General features: G+C 39.9%; 1 protein-coding gene across 1 annotated transcript in view; it reads left to right on the plus strand.

Annotated features, from left to right (window-relative positions):
• The window catches only part of LOC108895316 (collagen alpha-1(XIII) chain-like), a 111,048-nt gene that overhangs the window by 24,813 nt on the left and 63,926 nt on the right, over positions 1 to 22,309 (plus strand). The window contains exon 3 of the mRNA XM_051076474.1: positions 16,238 to 16,245. Coding sequence (XP_050932431.1) covers positions 16,238 to 16,245 — 8 coding nt within the window. The remainder of the gene's footprint in view (positions 1 to 16,237; positions 16,246 to 22,309) is intronic.

The raw sequence follows: 22,309 nt of genomic DNA on the forward strand, positions 1-22,309 counted from the left end.
AAAATAATTAATCTGTTTGGTGACATGTATGAACATTTAATCAATCCAGTTGATGTAGGTTGTTTGGGCAGAGTTATTATCATTATCTTGTCATAACAGTGAGGCAGTGGTGGAGTCTGGAGAAGAGGACTGAAGTCATGGTCAAAGCTTCAGTTAGCACTTAATAGCTGCTCATTCAGTTTTGAAGGATATACAAGGATTCATTTTTTGATCTCATGAACCCCTCTCCATCCCCACCTTTACCCCCACCCTCAGGAGCCCTCCATCACCTCATCAATGGTCTATTACAAGGATAGGCCCCTTCTCTTGTGTAGTCCTCTCTGAGGATCCAGGACTTTTTCACTGCTAATAGCACTAGCTATTAATGGAGCAGTGTGGGAGGGGTTGTGCAGACTGGGCGGTGAGGATGAGATTCTGGTTGCACCAGAAGCTGCCTAGTCAAGGGAGGGGGATCCATTACAGGCTCCAGAGACTCTGGAAGGGTTCATTGTGACCTCTGGCCCTCAAACACCCACCCACCCACTCTGACCCTAAAATTGCATGTGATAATCTGGGAACAGGTATATCTGTGACATGATGATGGACCCTACTGTCTAAGTCTAAAGGAGGAAGTCTTGCCTTGTGCCTGCTGCAAGCTTTATTTGCATACAGGCACATGTTAGAGACAGGCCTTTACTTTGAATGTGTTTTTCTCACACTTCTCTTGTTTTAACTTGTTGATGCAAACCCCTGCAGCATTGTTATATAACAGTTATGTCACAAAGTCTCTGTGTGTTTCTTTTCAATAGCAGTTGTGTAGTCACTTAATAAATTGCTCTTACTTGCCATTTTTTATGGTGGTAGTCCACCATCAATGAAAACATGTTTCACTTTATAGACTATCCCAAACTCCATCCTCTTTCTTAGGAGGTGTTGAAGATGTGAAGCATCTGCAGGAATTATAGACTTGACTGACCAAAGTAGAATCAATACAAAGCAGTTCATTGTTTACTGATGCCCCCAAAACTGTAGAGGTAGAGCAATGCACAAGACAATTTAAATTTTAATTAAAGCCATGGAATGAAGACTGCGCTGTATAATGGTCAGGTGAAGTTTAGTTATTCTGCTTTTGTGGAAATGTACATTAAACTGAATTTACCAAGTAAGCTATTGAAGTACATTTAATCCCACCACCCTCAAACCCACCTCCTTGTTGGAGGCTTTAAATGGCTGTCATATTTCTACAAGACATATTTTTCACTCTTATCTCAGCTGCTTAACCTAGAGGTTTCTCTTGGACAAGAGACAGGAAGGAAAAGCACTTGGACATTGCTTACTGCGAGATTATGGTCCTGTGAAAACAAACAGAGATGATTAATCGCAAGAGTGCTCTTCCTCTTGAAGGTAGTGCTGTAAGGTTCACTTCTGTTTTTAGGATGCTTTGCTTAATTTTTATATGAATGATAAATATTGGAGGTTTTACACAGATACAACTGGTGGTCTGTTCTGTTCTCCATGCATTTCTCTTATTTAATCCACACCACAGAAACAATCTTATCCTCCCTTTAAAAGGAATCTTTGTTGTTTGAATTTGGATCTGGACCTTAAGTGCCTAAGATTCCTCTCAGCAGCCCAAGAATGTGCAGTGCTCCCACACAGGAGCTATTTCTTTCCTCTAGCTGTCTGGTAAAGACACTCAGATCTGCGCTAGTCAGCGAGAAGCTAAAAGCTCAAAGCAGTTGAAGTTGGGATGACTGAAGCATGTTATTGTGAAGAAGTGAGAGGTGAAAGACACTTTATCGAAGCACACAGGTTCCAGTAACACAGCACAGATTTAATCCAATAATGGCTGGAGACGGTAATTTCAGGTGGACTCTTTCTTACACAGTGAATTGTCAATCCATCTTTCTAAAGACGTGGAAAAGCCACCTCTGGTGTGGTCCGATGCACACCAGTTCATCCATCTATCTCTCTGGTCTCCAGGTCACAAACATTAAAGCAACCCATCTGAAAAACTGAAACTGTTGCCTCTTCTACACTTCTGCCAATGAGATATGCAAATCCATTTCACAGGAGACTGAGGCTGCAGGCAGGTTAAGCTTTTTTCCAGAACCTCACCCAAACTTCAACACACACGTAACAATTGCAGTTGACATAAAAGCCCCAAGTCTAAGAATAGTTTAGTGTTTGCTGGGCAGTGTATCAGTCAGACTAAGGATGCTGTAAACTGACTGAAGCTTTCCCAGAGTCCTGCCATCAAACTCACGTCAAAAGATGGACAAAATGCCTGCCAGACAAGGGTCACCCTTTAAAGAACCACGGTGGGGGAATCACGTAAAGCAGTCCATAACATGTTCATAATATCTGAGCAGTTTCAGTAAAAATCTCTCACACCCAGGCATAATGCCTGGGATAATGTGCAAAAGCAAAAGCACATGTTTATCATAACCATGTCTATTCACTATTCACTCTCTTGTTTCATCAAATGTTTTCACCTGCGATGGCTTAATGTGGTTTAATTTGAATAAGTGATGATTCACAACTGATGATATAATAAATAATAAAATAATAAAAAAAGATACATTCAAATAAAAACTGTATCAAAAAAGAGAGGGCAGTACCTATTGTAATATAAAATCATCACAACCATCTTACATTAAAGACTGTTTCAGTATATAGTATAAGCACTGACTTTATCCAGAGATAAAGGTCTGTGAAAAGTTACTAAAAGGTGTCACTAATACCCCACATTGCTATGCACCCCCACTATATTCCAACCCGCCCACCCCCCTTAAAAGTCTTTCAGCCTCACACTAAAAAGAAAGTGTCTGTTTGAAATTGTTTGGATAGCTCAGATTTCATTGTATCTATGACCATTACCTTATTGTTTCATTATATCTCTATCCTTTCTTCATTCATTTTTAATCTGAGGTCAAGAATGGTTCCTGTGTCTGATTCATCTTGTATAAAAGATGTTCAAAAGGGGGTAACTTACAATTGCTGAATTATACTCTATGTTACTTGTCAAAAAAACAAAACAAAAAACCACTTGTTTTCTGACAGTGCTGTTGACAGACATTACTGGCCCATAATGAATTGCTTTGTGTGAAATTAAGAGACTGCTTAGAAAAAAAGTTATGTCTTTGTTTTATTTACAACACTGATGTCTGATTACCACCTATAGAAACATCATGGTCTGACTATAAGAGTGTGCAGTTTGTGTGATGGTGTTAAGTTTTGACACAGGGAGGGACGTCCTGATGTTGTCTGTGGATAAAATCCTGATTGGAGGTGAGGAAATCTTATGTAGCTGGGGACGTGTAGTTAGCAGGCCTCTTATCTACGCAGGTCAGAGGTTAAACCTCTGTTTGTGTGTGAAGCCAGATGATGACACCGTGCCTCTGTGTATGATGACTTCAGCAGCTGTGAAATGAGAGTGCTGTGTGCTAGTGGGGGGTGGGAGGGGGGTAAAAGGAGGTGAGCAATGCCCTGCTGAAGGAGGAGGGAGGAAGCCAGTTGGTTTGCTCATCTAGCCATTAACCAGCTGTTTGATGTTCCTAACATAAACAGGGTTATTTACAGTGTAGGAGGAGGTGATGCTTTCTGAGGCAAATGTGTTTTAGTCGTTTGCCACTTTGTTTACTCAGGGAAAGTTCACAGTGCACCATACTATTTCCAGCAGCTCCATGCTTCACATTCACACAGGGGGGCTCTCCAACACAACCACACTGCTCTGCTATTGTTCTTTAGCCACTGAGAGAAGACTCTCTGTCCACACTTTGTCAGAGACAAGGGCCTGGCTCTGTCAGATTTCTAACTGTCACCCTGTAATGTAACTGAAGTCCTTTCTAACTGGCCTGTCATCTTGTCACAGCAGATGTCACCCACACCTTTAGCTTCCATTGAATTGTGAATGAGTTCTGTGAATGAGAACTGAAAATATGGTGTTCTGGTCACAGTTCCACACCTTCTTGTGCCTGTTCACGTGTGATGACATCTGTATCCCAGATTACAAGGCCCAATACCACTAAAGGGGTTTGGACAGTCACATGTGTTTTTGCAGTGGCTCAGTTTCACTCCAGTGAGCCTAAATGGACCCCACAGGTCAACTGCCTGCAGGGCTGTGCTGCTGGTACCACTGGGCAGCCGTGCCATGTTTGTTCACAGGTTCTACTCCTCTGATCTGAGACACAGAGACAAACAATGGCCTCCTGTTTCTGTTCTTCAGCTAACAATTGACTAGCAGATGGTTGATCTGGACTAATATGGCCAGCACTGAGCTTCCCTTGTCTGGAAACCCTGGAGTTTTTTTTATTGTCACCCCAAGGAGTTAGCAGCAACTCTGGATTGGTTTATTGGATTTTGTGGCAGGACCAAGGCCTGTGTTTTGAAACTTTGAAGTTCCTGGAAGTGCATGACCAATTACCACCTCCAGGTCTTAATCACTTGTTCAGATTCTCATAACCAGATACACACACACACACACACCACACACACACACGTAGAAGACCGAAGAAGACCCCCTCTAACCCCTCCCCCATCTACACTTTGAGTTGTCAGAAGGCCTGGAGCAGTGTCACCGGGCTGATTTCTGGTGTGGACTGTAGAAAGTGACTGAGGAAACCTATCACTAATTTCTAGTTTAATAATGTAAGATACTGATTTTGTTACACATAACAACAAGCCTTTTACTTCAGGATGAAATGGATGCTTTCACTGTAGAAGTGACCAAAATATTATGGAACACAAGTGTGCTGAGCAGTTGACCTGCCCTGAACAGGCGAGTGGTGAACCACAGCAGATACATTCATTCTTGATACTTCCCACTATGGCATCACCAAGATACCAAACTGTCAAACTTGAGGAGATGATGAGACACCAACATAAAATAGAGACCTTAGTCTTGTTGTTCTCTGCAGAGTAAAAATCATCTGACACACTATTTTCTATATACCAGTGAGGTGCGGTCAGGACAAGCAAGACAAACAGTGCTTGACCACTTAAAGCTAAAAATAGACATGCATAAGAACAATACTGAAGTAGAAATTATATCTCTCCTTTTATCTCAGAGCAGTGTTCTGTCCCATTAAGGATCTGATGTTGCCTGTTAGCATTCATTCATTCATCATCTCTGGAAGCTGGGTTGACTACCAGCCATTCCACCTATAGTTTCTGGCATTTTCATGGGTGTGGCTGTGTACCATTGACAAAGGCTGGGTCTGGTCTACCAGAGGTGGAGCAACGTTTTTTAGACATTTGTGTGCACACACTGTGGATAATCCTGGGAAGGGTGACAGGTGACTAGTTTAAAAGTGTGCTTGCCTCAGCTTCCACTGTTCTAAGATCAGATATGCTATTGCATGAATTGTATACACATACACAATGTATGTGAAAACTGTACTTCTGTATTAGAAAATGACTTCAGCAGTCTTTTCTTCCTAAGCAAGAGGTAAGAGGTAGCCATGGCAAGTTACAAATGACACTGTGATGTATAATCTCCAATCAGCATTAGTTCTCACTTTGGATGGGGATGGGGGGTGGGGTGTATTTGGCTGTTTGACTCTGCTTGCCTCTTTAAAAGTTATCTGCCACTGCTGTATACTACAACATGGAATCAAATGACATAATTTAGTGATAATAGTGAAATAATTTAGGTAATTTTGACTGAGCTTTATCCTGTATTTACTCCACTGGCAGAAGAACATTTTGTTACAGAGCAACAATGTTTGACAGCTGCTGGTCAGATTATCATGAAACTAGTGTGGATATCAGTGTTCCTCAGAGGAAGGTTTATATTTGTTTTTGGTGACCCACCCTTGCTTTTCCTCGAGCAGCCCTGTCAGGTCTGCATTTCCAGTTGACCAACACAACAGTAGATGTGCACAGTGTGGTGGTACAGGGCAGTGAAATGTTTGTGGTGACACATATCAATGTGCATGGTCCACCTAGGAATATTTTTGCTTTTCATCCTCTGTTTTGTCATCAGATTAGGTCCCTGTTGGATGGTAGAGAGGCAGAAAACCAGGAAGTGTAGAAGGGGTCGCTGGTGGTGAGATGAAGGAATGTTTCAGTCATAACACTGCCAAGTTGGAGGTGAAATGCCGTTTTTGCAGCTAGGCCTGTTTTTCTCATTTGGGGCCACTCCATACGAAACCCGATCCCATCCAGTGATTGAGCTTTTCATTTTGTTTGTCTTTGCAGTGGACATGCCATCTCTCATCAGCCATTACTGTTTATTTTGTCAGGCAGTTTGCTAAGGAGAGTATATCCACTGAGCACTGACCTCGAGATTTACTGCAGGAATTACTCTGCCCTCTGTGTGGATCACATTGGCCTTTACTGGTGATAGAGTTCTGTCATCCTGAATAACAATAGAGAGACCATGTACCATTCACAAGCACATAATGATGACATTGTACAGTTTAGGCCTAATTTATGATCATTTTGTATGGACATTATTTCAGTTCTCAGGTTTTCTACTAGCCTTTTATTCCATTTTATCAGAACAGAGAAAAGCAGCAAATTGTCAGACTGGAGAAGCTGAAATCAGTATTTTTGCTCATATGTTACATGTCGGGGGGGGGCTTAGATCGTATTGAGGTATTCTTGTGTGGCGTGAGGTCTTGGTTTTGATGGAGCACAGCCTCCTGCCAGAAGGAGGTGTCTTGAAAAGTTTTTGTGGAGGGATCGTCTGTATGAATGTGTTTGTGAATGGGTGAATGTGATCTGTAGTGTGAGGTGCTTTGAGTGGTCAATCTGACTAGAAAAGCGCTATATAAGTACAGTCCATTTACCATGTATCACTGACTTTTTGTTTTGCTGTGAATGACCCTTGCTGAGTGGAGCCAGATCCCTCTGATTACCCTCTAAAATCTAACAAGATATGAGATGTTTATGTGTTATTATTAACAGTTGAGAGCTAGTCAAGCAAAATGTATTAACACTACGGATTGTGTGGAGTGTGATGCTGGACAAATGGCAAACACTTAGAGCACACATGGTAAAAGGATTTACTTTACCTCCATTTATTTAGCAATCTCTCTGCCTCTCTCTCTGTCTGAGCTTCTGTTTTAATAGCTTACATAGTGCAGTGTGCCGGCTACCTTTTCTCCTGCCTGGTAACTCAATTTAAGAATGACTCGCCTTTTTAAATTCTCATAGCACCTCATTCTTAAACTTGGCAGAAGACTGACTGATGAAGTCACATGGGGAACAGATTCCAGAGTGCACATAGGGGAACCCGAAGAGGCCAAACCAGTCTGTTTAGGTTGTTTTAAGACCACAGGGTGTAAGAAAAGTAAATAATTGCAATTCAAAATTCATGCTGTGATTACACTTTTTAGAAAACAATGATGTATATCTGTAGCCCTGCAATGAATAAGACTGAGAAACAGACACAAGATTGACAAATTGAAAAATGTTAGCTCATAAAAATTCAACCAGCCCTGGCCATTATTTACCTGTTAATTGCATAAATGTGGTTATCACTTGACACAAATGAACTAATGTTTTGGTTGGTTGTGGTTAAGGTTGCATATTTGTAGCTAACTGTCCCAACCATCTATCCATTACTATCTGTTTTAGCTGTTTATACTTTCAGCTATTCAGCCAGTGATCTGTTATGTATAGTCAGCTATTTCAACTACAATATTTAGTCACACTTTCATCTATTTCAGCCATTTTCCCTCTACTCTAAAAACCATAACAGTATTCGGATAGCATCTTGAAGACTATTCTAATGAAAAACATGGATATAAACACATTAAGCATCATAAGACGGAGGAAGGGCAGCCTTGCAAAACTAGACAATGCAGATACTGTTGTCTTAACCCATACATAAAACACTCAGTGGGTTTACCTTGGAAAATTTGTTGTTTTAACATTTGCTGAGATGCCATTTGTCTGGGCTAAGTAATGTGCTCAAAAGTCAAACAGGGGTGGGGTGTCCCTCCCATGATGCCCACAGACTGTTGTAAATGTGTGGCTGAAAGGAGGACAGTGGTACCTGGATACTGCTCATTAGAACTGTTCAGCCTGTTAAAAACTGCATTCAACAGATAATTGAGAAAAATGCTGCCATCTTAAGATAGACTGACAGACCTCCTCACTGAAGGTCTGGAAACATATGAGAAAATTAGACAAGAAGCTCTGTCAATGTATATTATCCAACACTTGTGGATGTGATGTGAGTCTGTAGGGACAAGATGACTGGAAATCAATTCTACTAAATACAGTAACATCTATAAATCAAAAAATGTAAGTCTGGACAAAGTAGTGAATTGAGAAACTGAAGGGTTTGTGAATGAGTTCTTTAGGCATGTTTGGTCTAAAGGAAATCTGTATTTGTTAAAGACATAGTTGATTTTTTTTAGGAAAACTTTTCTTTCTCTCCAAGAATGAGATGAAAGGATTGATATCAGTTCCATTTTTCTGTGTTATGTATGGAGCAAGAACCAGGAAGCATTTGCTGTTCTAGATTTGAGATTATTTTGAATTAGAAAGAAGCTAACCTCTGTCTAGTGTTCAAAAGTACATCTAGCAACACCTCCTAATTTACATGATGGATCTTGTCTGTACACAAACAGAAATATAAAATTTGCATTTTTTGGTCTTAGGCATAAGGAAGTGCCTGAACTATTGTATACGTTGTAAACGTTGCTATTTCCCAACAATCTCAAGTCTGTTTATATTTACATAGCTTTACTTTGTAATGATGCTACATACTACAGTATAGCATCTGAATCAAATCCCTGTCCCTTTAGCAGTTCTTCCTTGGGAAGAGCTTCTGCCTGTTAAAGCCTCTCCACCCATTGAGCTTTTCACTTCAAATCCCACCTCAGACATCCACTTACCCCACCCACAGCTTCTTGGGAACAGCTCCAAAACCCACAGGACACATTTGAATCAGTCTTGATGATTTTAAAACTCCAAAGCAGATGAATTGCAACTGCTGTCTCCCAGTTTCTCCACACTCCCCAGTCTCTCTTTGACTTCCTGCAGCTCTGCTGTTTCCTTTAGTTGGTGGCATCAAGCAAAGGAAGCATGAGTTGGATGACATATTGGTTTTCATGACAGGCCCGTAAACTTTTGAAGGTCATTTAACAGCAAAGGGGCCCCTCTCGGATTACAGTGTGGGTGCATCCTACTCAAAGGCATTGAGAAGATGCCCTTTCCCAGCTCTGTCAGTGTAATCTTTTACATCTTCATCACCTGGAAAACAGTTTCTTAATGATGACCCTGGGCTTTGTTAGCTTCTCAAGCTCAAGGTAACATGTTTGTTGCATGGGAACATGGAACTAAAAAAATGATATAAAGGACATTTCAATCAGTTCTTGATTTTGCATTAATCAACATTTTATATTGACAATTACAATTGCAGCACCATCTCAGTTCATTCAGATATACAGAGCTTTTTAGCATCATCTGCCTGGCCAAAATCAAACAGCAGACTGACAAAAGCAGGAACTGTCCAACAGGAAAGTCCAACAGTAAGATAAGATAAGATAAGATAAGATAAGATAAGATAAGATAAGATTATCCTTTATAAGTCCCACAATGGGGAAATTTACATTGTTGCAGCAGCAAGTGATTGAAAAAGTTAGAAAGACATAAATACAAGTAAGGGCAAAAATAAAAACAAGATAAGGTTATAAAAAATATACACAACAGTATAAACATGACAATGTAATAAAAAATATTAACAGAAGAGCAATATACAACTTTATACATAGAAAGTGAACTAAATATAGATATTGCACATTTTGAAATGGAATTGCACACAGTGAGTAACTGGTAGCAGCTGTTTGGGTTAATTAAAGTGCAGAAAAAACCTAGTGAAAATGGTCCATTGAGTATGTGGTGAAACTAGGAGCAGTGCTGGTTGTAGAGTCTGACAGCAGCAGGAAGATGTACAATAGCAGCCAAAGCAACCTAGCCTCCTCCCATTCGCTAAAATAAAAGTGAAGGTTTGGATTTCATTCATCAGATGGCTAGAAACATGAATGTTACTCCGTGTCCATTGGATTACTGTTAATCAACAACTTTATAGATGATGATGTGTCAGATGATTAGACTGATGTAGCCGTATGCATGGTTTAAGGAAAGAAAAGTGAAGGGTATGGTGTGATTCATTTGTCTCTACTTCAGTTCCACTCATTGCCATGGATGTCATTAGGAAGCCATTGTTCTGTCTTAGTGGAGTTTGTGACTACCTGCCTCCTTAATGCTGGCTTTTCTCTCAAAGATACAGTGTTATCCTAGTGATGATCTGCTGTGTGAATTTTTTGATGAACTGGATATTGCAGAGAACTTTCAGTGCCAATAAGCCGTACTTTTACAGTCTACACATGGATATTTCATCAGCATCAGTGGCATGTTGTTCCCAACCCTAAAGCATATTGGCTACAAAGAGGCTATAGATGTAAAAATTCTGAGACGTTTTGGCCAAGAACCTCTCTTCTAAATAAATGACGTAGGAAATTTGGCTAGATGCAGGTTCACCCCCTCTCAAGCTGCCAAGGTAATATTTACCCCTAGAGTTTCAAAGTGACTTTTCAGCAATATTAAAAAGTATCTTTTCATATTAGCATGCCTCCTTTTTCTTCACATTTGACATTTTCTCATAGCATGACATCAGGTCAGCATGGAGCCAAAGAAATCACAGGCAGCTTTAAAACTATGACTTAATGTTTAACAAGGGAACAAAGCTATAAGGGCGCCATGGAAATGGAGCTGTCTTGTATGTAGCAAATATGCAGAGGATGAGGATGAAGAATGGGAATCCTTGTCCTAACTGCATCTGCTCAGCTGCCTGCTGCCCAGAATTTTTCATCTTATTACTCAGCTTCTCTTTTCACTGGACAGGCTGGAAATGAACAGGGGAAAGGTTTTTTGACAAACTGTTTGTCATAATGAGATCTGAGACTTGAGGCTCTGAATCCACCATCAATGAAGTTAGGGTTTATTAATTCCTCTATGGATGTCCATCACAGCAGAGGAGCAAGGAGAGGTCAGTCTGATTTTATTTTTACAACACAGTCTATTAACCTCACTCATCTCCCTCAGAAGGCGGTCTATCCACATTTTTCATTTGGAAACTAAAGGCCTTTGTGTGTGAGGGGAGATGTCTGCAACAAATGGTGAAAAGGCATGAAATTTGAAAGATGATTTTTCCAGTTCTCAATAAGAGGTGGAGGCGTTTTCCCTCCCTTTGACGGAGGGAAGTACAAAAGTTCACTCAGTTTTATCCTTTAGTAGCTACACACCCTTCAGTAAATCCCCTCCACTGTTTGCACAACTGAAGCTGAAAATGTGTGAAAGTGTGAAAGTGAATTTTCTTAGTGTTGCATTCTTTTCCCCTAAAAAATCTGCAGTTTTAAGTGGTTTTGGCCTCAGAGCCAAGGTTATAGGACATGCTCGGCTTTCCTGTCACCACATTTCTAAATGAAACCTTTGACATTAGGGTGGATTGAGTTTTTGAATAATGTGGAGTACTTGGGTCACAACTTTGTTAGTGTAAAGACATCCTTTGTTTAGAAAGTGGTAGATCGTTGTTCTTTATGCAGCCTTAGTGGTCTCGGTGTGCCTCAAACTGTATTACAACTACAAACTTCTTTTTGAGAAACTGGGAAGCAGGTAGCTGCTCTAAAAGCACAGTTTTTGCCCCACCTACGACTTCAATTGTGGACCTTCAGAACATGTATACAACCAAGCTCATTTGAAGAATTCTGATGCCTTCACCATCTGCTAGATATTTGAGGTGGTTCATCAGCATTTGGAGGATGCCCTAGCATATCTGAGTGAGGACATGGCTGGGGTAAAGTCTAGTCTATCGTGCTTAGCCCACTTGCTTTCTTTTAACCATGAGGTCATTAACCTTAATAAACTAATTTTTATTGTCTAAACCATGCCTTAAACATACTGCACCATAACCAGATTCAACAGCACGTCAGCCATTTTTAGAACACTTATATGTGTTGTTCTGGAAGGCAGTAAAAAATAAGTTGTATGACGACTTGTTTGACCCAACTCTCACTGACCTTATAAAAGTGAGATGTAATTATTCTGCCTGCATTTGCCTCAATACTAAGCTCAGCAGTCTCCCTCATGTCTTGAAGCTGGGTTAACTGTAATGACGCCCTCCTGTGGACAATGAAATGCTCACCACTCATCACGTTTATTTTCCTGGATTAAAGTGAGCTGGCCTGGCTAATATGTTTCTGGCTATATGTGCTTTCTATGTCCTATATTTCAGTCATCTTTGAGTATAGTCTGAAAGATGGAATAAGCTTGACAGCGGACACATTTGCACCAGTCACTGCTGTGTTTACAAGAGCAACTGCAGAAGCAGGGAATCTGAGAGAGCAGGGGATGATGGGGAGGCCATGTTGAGTTTTGGGATCAGAATATTCTCAGAAATTCCTGGTTATTCCTGGACCCACATGCTAGGATAGAGATAGTCCCGAGGTGGCAGCCCACCTGCCTACCAAACCAGTTCATATCATAAAAGGTCAAGTAAGTTGAAAATAAAGAGGACATTGCCACAGTTCTAGCGATTTCATGATTCTATTCTAGCAAATAATTTCTGTGTTTGCATACTCTTTCTTTACTGTATATTACTTGCTAGTATATCAAAGTGTGCCAGACATTTGGTTGTGTAATTACTTTAAATACATGCAAGAGGTAGTGATGAGTAAATGATGGACTCTAATAGGAGCAGCAAAGGGGGAATGCCCATGACTTCCATGCTGGCATGCAATAGATCTCCATTTCCAGCCGCATCTATCCAGTGCCCTTACATAAGCAAAAACAACAGGGGTTAGCAATGGTTAGACACCATAAAGCCTAGCAGGGGAGAAGGCTTGGAATTCACACACATCAGTTTAGTCAAGCAAATTCCCTTTGTGTGTGTGTGTAGTGTGAAGTTTGTTTCATGTTGTGCCTACTGCTCATTGCACCTAGAGCTGTTGCTTCAGTGGCCCTCATCAGGCGCCAGTCCATGCGCTATATTTGAACCTCCCTCTCCCAGGCCTCCCAAAATGCTTTTGGATCAAGGTGCTTTACAGTGTGTCCCCTGGGTGAGCAGCTCCAACCAACAGGATGTGATGGCAGGCCCAGAATGCAACAGGAATGTTGCTTCCATGTTTGCTCTCCCTGCTCTTGCATGTGGAGAAGGTTTAAGCTTACCCTTTAGGGAGAGAATTACAACTTCAGCCATTCTCTGCTGTAACTGAGACTTCATAACACACATCCCTTCTTATAAAGGAAACCTCATAAATGATAAGATTATGAGTGCTTATCATATGTAACAGGTAAGGTCACACTTGTTAGTTTAAAGTTGCAGCCCCTAAGATTTCACACTGATGGTGATGGTAAGAATGTTGAAGTAATATAGGCCATGTAGTTCTGTTTGAACTGTGATGTGTTGACTATTGGGAACAGCAAACATGCCCTGTCAGAAATGCATTGTACTCCTGACATCACTTCATAAATAGAAAATTCTATGGATATCTGTTTATTAGAATTTTATATTTCTAGTGTACAAGTGGAACTTCTGGTCTGATGGTAGTACTAGGGCAGAGGTTTCTCCAGGGGGCATGGTAACATTGCTGTGGGTGGAGGAGTGGGGGGTTTGGTGGGGGCACATGAGGCAAAGATAGACCAGTATTTTAAGTGAAAGGGACAGGTGCACACCGGTGTTCTAAAAACAACAGGAAGTTAGTTATTTCAGTTTAGTCCAATGATCTCACCCGCTCATCAACACAGTTCATGGAGGCAGTTAAGGTATGTTTCCCCCAGTGGCTGCAATTTACATCAAATCATGCTCTATGACTCATGCTCTGAGTCATAGAGTCATTGGTCAGTCAAATCTGAACAAACATGATACACATATTTTGAATTTTAAAAATATGGAGAAAACCCCAGTACCCCGGCACCAGGGGGGAGGAAATTTACTCTGATGTTACTCTGGGAAACATGACCAGCTACTGCAAATGTCTGTTTGAGTTGTCCATTAAATTCCCTCTTCTTCCACTGAACTGTCTCTCTTCCTTATTCCAAATGCTTTTTATCTTATGTGAGTTCAAAGTGAACAAATTGAGCTCACAGCTGGCTTCCAGGCTGGAATGGACCCATTTGAGGAGCAGACAGAAGAAATCTCCACAGAAGATAAAGCAGGGGATCTGATTTGACATTTCACAGAAGAGAGGTGTCATTAGTGATTTTCCCCACCTTGCTGTGATTGACGTAACAACATCTTTTGTGACCCCTGTCTAGATTCAGCAGTAATTGATTTTGTCGGATGACTCCCGGCTCTCTCATTGTGCGTGTGAAAAGGTCAAAGTGGCAGCATATTGGTTTTTGTGAAGGGTCTATTTTATGGTGCTGGTTGTGAGTCATGGGCTGGGCCTTGCCATCTCTCCTTTCTCTTTTTAATGAGTGTTTCTCAGCTGGGTACAATTTAAACTACGAAACAAAGTAGGTTTTTTGATATGTCTACCTGTCTGGAGATAATAAACCCAGCTACTCAAGAAATTCACATTTGTGTATTTTATAGGGGGAGATTTAAATACTGTTAGTCTACATACATTGCAAATGTTCTCTTTTCGTTGGGATTTGATGGTTAGCAGAGCATTTGGGCAAATTGGTTGGGACACCCAAGAGTGGATCCACCGAACCAGAGTACAGAGAGAGTGTATAGATACAGAGGAAATGACGTCAGTATCCTCAATTAGATTTACAGCTTCAGCAACTCAGTAAGGTCTACACTAGAGTAGAAACCAGTATTGAGGGTCACAAACAGACATGGCTGACTTTCCATTCAAGGAGATGAAAATAACATAACTCTGCAAATAGGTTTACCTGTAGCATCTCGAGCAGATGTCACAAAGTGCCTCAGAATAAAAGACAGGAGCAACATAATTGAAAAGAGTGAAAAAATGTGCAAAGCAACTTTCCAGTGCCAGCCTGTGTGGCACTGTTTTTTTTAAAACTGTTTTTCTTGTGATCCTCATGACCAAACTGTCATCAAGATTCCAGAGGGTGGGTTTAACAGAAGAAAGAGAACCAAGACATGCCATCATTTTTAGGTCAAGTCCAGCTGCAGCAAAAAATAAGACCTTTAGAGTTTTAGCAGCACTTGTTTCCATTTCCTCATGAAGCAGAAACACATGGTTGTTTTTTACTCTGTTTGAGTAGTTAAAGTACTTCAGACTGATAGGAAAAAAAGCTGATGGTTGGAGCTTCCCAATTCTACTATATAACTTTAAAGAGAAAATATGTGTGGAAGCACATTGTTCCAGTAATATGCTTTTTTTGTCATGAGCCAGTAAATTGGCAGTGTGAGAGAATAATTGCCCAATAGGAGCTGAGTATTTAAATTGTACAACATGCTCAACACAAATATGTCAGGCAAGGTTTTAAATGTAAAAGGTTGGGTACCATGATTTAGACCAGAATGGAAATAATTAAATGCACATTTCTGTATACAGTGTAGACTTAAAAGAATCAAATCAGAGTAGATAACATTATTGTCCTGTACAGTGACTGATCATAATTTCTCATAAATGGTCAATATGAGCAGCAGACACAGGCAAAGTGATTTATGGGTTTAACCTTGATTTCCAAGTGTCTTGCTTTGCTTTCATTTGGACTGGGTGTAGTGGAAATTCTTTGAGTAACAATGCTATTCCACTGTTTGTCCCCAGCTCAGGCTACACATGATGATGTCTCACCTGAGATCTCCCTTGCTTGCTTTGTCTTCCCTTCTTTCAGTCCCAGGATTGATTGGTAGTAAAACCTTGTCTAATGCTGTCAGAGTAGCAAAATGTTGTCAGGTTTCAGGGCTCACTGTGGCAGTTTGATTGGACCTAACAAGGTCCACTTTTCCAGTACTTTTCCAGTACACAATGATCAAACTTGTTGTTTGAGGAGATAGATTAAGCATGTCGGTCATGCCCTGGCTTTGAAACATCATTTTTGATGTGGAGGAGGTGTTGTTCATAGTGTACATTTCTGTTTTCCTCTCTATAAAAATGCATATAGGCTGCAGAGAATATTTCTGTAACATGTTTAGGTTGCCACCCCAGGGGCAGAAGATGGGCCCACAGCTTTGTCCCAGGTTAATCTTGTTCACAATGTTCTACACACTACGCACCAATCACAAGCAGGACATTTGAGGTATTCAGACTGTTTGTATGCAATGAATGTTGTCATAAGCTATGAATGTTAATGTTTCTCTCTCTTTTTCTTTGTCTTGCAGGACCTCCAGTAAGTAGACCAGTGCCGTGTGTGACCTGCATGTGGTAAAGTGACTGTACTTAATTTTGTATTATGGTGTGAAGTAGATGACCCTGAAAGTCCTCCAACATATTAGATGCCAGTGTGTTGCTTGTGTGGATGCAGTGGTGTCTGTACATAGTTCCATTTTGTGGCTCCTTTTATGTCATCAACCAAATGATTTGTATATTCTATGATTCTACACTACGCTTTAAAAATCAGTGACCTGTCTAAGGTGTTCCCTTCCGCTCACACACTGAGTGCTGGGGAAGGCTTCTGCCCCATGCGATTCTGCACAGAATGAGCAGATTACATCTTTGGTTGAATGCATGCGAATATCTGAAATCAAGCATTTGGTTAAATGGAAAACCTCCTGACTCTTTTGCCTCAATTGCACCAGGTTTAGGAACACTGCTCCAGGCATCTGGACACAATGAGTTTGACCTTTCTAGAGCCATGACAGTTTTAAAATCATCTCTGCCAAATATCCCTCCCTGGAAAATTTGAGGGATAGTTCATACAAAAGAGGTTTGAAGGTACATGAGGTCAGACAAAAGGCAGATTTTCCATCCTCGCACACTTCTATCTCCACAGGATCTGAGAATTTAAACTCAAAGACATGGTCACATTCCACATACATTATACCCAACACTCATAACCAAAGTAAGGCTCAGTATTTTAGAATTTAAAATTTTCAATTGACCTACAATTGTTTTCACAACAAATACCAAGATTTTTTTCATTAAAAAATTAAAGTGATTCTCATCTGAAATTCTTTTGAGATGAGATCAGTTTATAAAAAGATCCCAGTAAAACAAAGAGCAGAACAGGGAGATGAATGCAAAGGAGCTGCTGATCAGGCCTCAGAGACCCACAAAGTAAACAAATAAACAGAAATAAAGATGGTTTGACTACAGTGTGTTTCAGATGTAAATAAAAAGGTTTCATGCCTTTTTTAAATATTGTGTCTGATCTTGTTATGTTATCTTTCTATCACTGTCATCCAAAACAGTAAAATTGAAAAAAGTGAATCCACTGGTTCAGTTCTGTTGAAATGAAACTTTAGCTGTTACAAATACTTGTGCGCCCTGACCCTTCCTCCTGCTTCTCTTTTACAGAAGTATTGTAGTAGATTAGTATTAGAAAGCCTGAATGACATTAACCAGCTCTCTCCTTTAGAAAATAATACAGGAAGGCTTTTCACCTTTTGGAATCTGTCTGGTCTACAAAGACTACATCCATTCCTTCAGAAAATGTTTCTGTTTAAGGATCAGTTATGGTTAAGAGTCTGGGGTCCAGGTAAATGTTTTATGGAGCAGTGGCATGATTGTCATGTATGGATATGTGTGGATACACTATATTTCCCATTCCAGCTTCCATTACACAAAGTGTAGGGTCCCAGTATGGCCAGATTGTTTGTCTAGCACAGGGCTACTATATTCTCTCAGTGGTTTATTTCCTTAAATAGCATCCTTTGTAAACATAATAGATCATGATTGTTCACAGGTCACATCACAAGGTCTTGGCACTGTTGGCCCTTCAATGGGTGCACACACTTTAAAATAATTAGAGATGATAGGAAACAGCATGTGGCTCTGATGAAGCGGAACAGGATAGCAGCACCAACTGTCAGTCAAAAGCTCAAAAACAAAAAAGCACCTCCTATCGCATCCATCTGAAACAAATTCAATCTAGCTACACAGAGGGAGGTGGTCTTATTAACTAATGATTATTCGCTGATGTTTTCTTTGTTGTGGGTGTGTGTGTGTTCAAGTTCATTTGTAGGGTAACACCAGTCAGCTTCTAGGTAATACAAGAATGGGGTAAATCAAACCTCTCTGCTTTACATCCCAACTCACTTCAGAGAACTACTCAGGAGACCATATATCCTACGCATGATGCCCAAATAAAGCCTCTCCCCACGCCCTCCCTGCCTTCCCATTCATTCAGCAGCATTTTGCCAAATAAGAACCACATGTTGGAGGGTTACTGTGCAATTCAAGTGAAAGGTTCCTTCCGGCAGTGGGTGACCTTTACCCCTTGCAGACAGGCCTTGGAGACCCAGTAGCTAATGGGCAGGCACCTATGTGCAGTATGTTCACACTCATCACCTGGCTGTGCAACTTCATACACTGCCCTCCAACTGCATGACAGTCTGACTCAGTAAAAATACTGCTCATCTGACCACACTGACCCACAACACTGAAGTACAAGTAAATTTCTATCATGCAGATGAAGGCACAGTGTAAAATTAAGCCACACAAACTTTAGCAGAAATCAAATGCACCTACTGCCCTAGATTGTAGGACAGCATTTAGTCACAGCCTCGGTTTTTCTGCTGTTAGTTCACAACATACCGACATCAGATAAGAATACAATGACTTTTATGTAGCAAAGAAAAAGACATATTACAAAGCCAAACAAAATAAACCTGTAACACAGAATACACCACACAACAGTGTTAAACGAATATTCCACTGAAAATCTTTGACTATCACTGCAAAAAAACAAATTGTATAGATACAAATCCTCAGAATCCTCTCAAACCACTTCTGCCACACAAATCTTTTCTGTATGTGTCATAGTTCCTCCACAATGTAACTAAATGCACAACTTGCTCCCAAGGCAAAGGTCCCAAACCTGAAAGGAACCCTGACCCTCAAAAGCAAGGTCCATTTGTTTCCTAGTTAAATGCATTTTTATTCAGTGCAATTGATAGACACTGGGCTCCCCCAAACTCTGATCCATTCTTTTCACATTAAATGCCCATAAAAAAGTGAAGGCTAAAAGATTTTTAATGTGTGAAATTCTGGGTTCATTCTGGATAAATGCTGGAGGAAGTTTTGAGTGTCAGCATAATGACTGACATTACTCTATGCTGATGGAATTGGTGCTGTGGAAACAAGAACAAAACACAGAGGAAGTATGTGGTGCATGTTTCTACATTAAATTCAGTGCAACTGCAACCCTTGGGAGGGCAGCATTGGCTTTTTAATGAAGCCCAAAAGTCTATTTTTGCCCAATATGCCTGTGTCTCACACTTTTACCTTATCAAGATTGTTTGGAATGTACTGAACATGTAGATCAACTGTGGACAAAATGGATTACACTGTTGGATTGATTAGAATAGTTTTGTTACTATACTAATCTGACTACTGCCGCTGTTCTCTGCTAAAGAGCAAACTAATAGTCACAAGAGATTTTTGTATTCCTTTAATTGAGATGGTATTTACCACAGTACACCATCAATTCACTCCACAAAATGAATACACAAATCACTCATCAAAGTCCAGAAGCAAGAGCTCAGTTTGACGTTCTTTCCATCCCAGATTACTGACGTGAGAAAGATGACTTCCTCTGTCCTGGTGCACACACACACACACATACACACACACACTCTCTCTCTCTCTCTCTCTCTCTTTCTGGGAAGCACTGCACTCTCACTGGAGGAATATTGATGGCATTCAAGGCATTCAAGAATAGGCAATTATCATTGTCCTCAGTGAAGAGTCAATGCTTCAGCAGCTTTTTGAAAATGTCAAGAGCTCCTGTTTTGACTTCCAACCAATTAGCCCTCCATCCTTTACTGAAGAACTGTTCACACAAGAAGAAGCACTGATTTGTGTTCCGCTCACTTAATGAAAACAAAATACACTCGACTTTTGACAATGTGCTCCCTCTTGTTCTGACCTAGACATAACAGAGACAACATTATTTTCTAGCTCCTTGTGATTTGTTTTAAATGATAATACTAACATATTGACTTATCTGTATTAACAAGGTACTCAAGTAGGGTTAGGAGTTTAGAATAGGATTTGTTATGCAGCAACATAAGGACTTTCAGCATGTGTTCTCATAAAACCAACCTTTGCATGCGTCTTTGTCGTGAGATGAAGAAAGTGTTACATTGAGAAAAATCTTTGTGTTGTGTTAAAATATGACCCACTGGATGCCTTTTAACCAGAATTTATAGAGGCATGTTACTACATCAGCTGTGTTCTTTATGTGTGGCATCACTGAGCTGAAAAGGCCAAAATAAAATATAAATGATGGTGGGGATGTCATGGTACCAAGTTGATGCCAAAATTCTGAATATATTTTTTCTACACAACCATAGGTATATACTCTGTAGTACTGTAGGTAGGTACTGCATACAATAGAAAAACAATTTCTAAATATCCAAGTATCCAATTTGTTATTGAGAGTCATGAATTTCAGTGGAATTGGTGCTGACTACCAAATATCTGGTATGGTGACATCCCTACGAGATGGTGACTACCTCAAGTCTGCTCTTCATTTTATTCTGATCTGGCGCAGTGCAGGTATCTTCCATTATGTAGACTTTGTCTATAAAATTTACTCTTTCTTTTTTGTACCAATTTTCTCTCACCCCTTTTTCAGGGTCCTCCTGGACGAGCAGGCTTTCCGGTAACTCTCTTTTTAACTGCTGTTTTTGTGTCTTTTCATACAGTATTTTATGGAAGCCCTGATGATCCATTTTCTAAGTCTGATCTAAATTGTTTTCTCTCCTGTGTTCAGGGGAGATAGTGCCACACTACTCTAGTCTAACTATGACCAAAATATCACCTGGAAGATAGATCACCTGATTTAATTTAAACTGGGTTAGTAGTTACACATTAGCCTCTTGTGGCCAAAATGACACTTCCTAAATAGAGAAAGGAAAAGAAAAGAAAATGATACGGTCTAAATTATTCTGCCAAAACTACTATTTTCACCTGTTTTCACAGATGAACAAAAATATCCCCAAGAAAAATGATCCTGGCAAAACTTCTTACACAAGAAGACTTTTTGCCTTCAGGGCTCCCATACTATTTGCATATGTGATCACTGCCGTACTGATCTCTCTGCCTATTCTCTATTGAAGAGTTGTTGTCTTTATTTGGATTTTCATATGAGTTTATTGATCATAACTGTAATAAAATCAAATATATCAGGCTGTTGTTATCAGATAATCCTTAAACAACTATGGCTCAAACAAAGTACATATACAATGTCCTACTAATTTGCTTGGCTAAATTTGTTCTGGAGGAAACATAATCGCTGCATTAATCAAAGTGAGACTTAATAACTTTTGAAAGAACAAGAACACAAACTCTGTGTGACAAGCTCTTACAAATGACCAGTTAAATTAATTAGAAATACTTGGTTTACTTGATCTGATATGACTGGTAGCTTATTATTTTATTATTATTCAACAAACAAAAACTACAGGTTGTAGCGTAGCTTGCTTCTTTCAGTAAAATGTAGTGTTATGTAGCTTCGTTTTTTTCCAGTGATAGCTGGGTTACCACACATGCAACTGGCTCCAGGACCCCAGGCTCCAGGAGCTCCGAAACCTCCAGGTGCACCTTAAGCCAACTGGTTTGTGACATGTTAATTCAAAATTGAGCCTTGCTTAATTACCTGATGACATGAATCATTAATTTGTTAGCTCTAAATGTAATCGGTACAGGATTATGTTTCCTAGAAAACACATTTTCTACTGCAAATCAGTTGTGTATGAATGTATTCCATTAAACTTGAACCCTCTGTACTTTACCATCATCGCAGGATTTTTATAGAACTCAAGTGTGTCTAGATGCATGTAATGTGGAATTAGAATTAATTAATTAGAATAATTATTAGAATGAACTGAACAATCTGATTATTTTATTTCACATCACCTAAGAGATGTCAGTACAGCAGTGGAAAAAGTGCTTTTTTCATAATTCATAAAAGCTAACACATGAGATTTTTTCTCCATTGCAAGCTTTAGAACCTTAACAGTATTTATTCAAAACACTGTGGTCTCTGGGTTGTGTCAATTAAAGTTCTGTCCTTGTTTCTGCCATAGCTTGAATGTAATGCTTACACATATGTGTGTATATAGTTTATATACAGCAAACATCAAAATTAGAGAATGATTCATACAATACTTGATATAATAATACTATACTATAATAATACTTGATTTTCTATACTGGTGACCTTCACTGCTCAACTGTTCTACTGCATGTTTTAGCCTTATATTGTGGAAAATACAGAACTCAAAATT

The sequence above is a fragment of the Lates calcarifer genome, linkage group LG16_LG22, assembly GCF_001640805.2.
Source record: "Lates calcarifer isolate ASB-BC8 linkage group LG16_LG22, TLL_Latcal_v3, whole genome shotgun sequence".
Classification (NCBI taxonomy): Eukaryota; Metazoa; Chordata; class Actinopteri; family Centropomidae; genus Lates; species Lates calcarifer.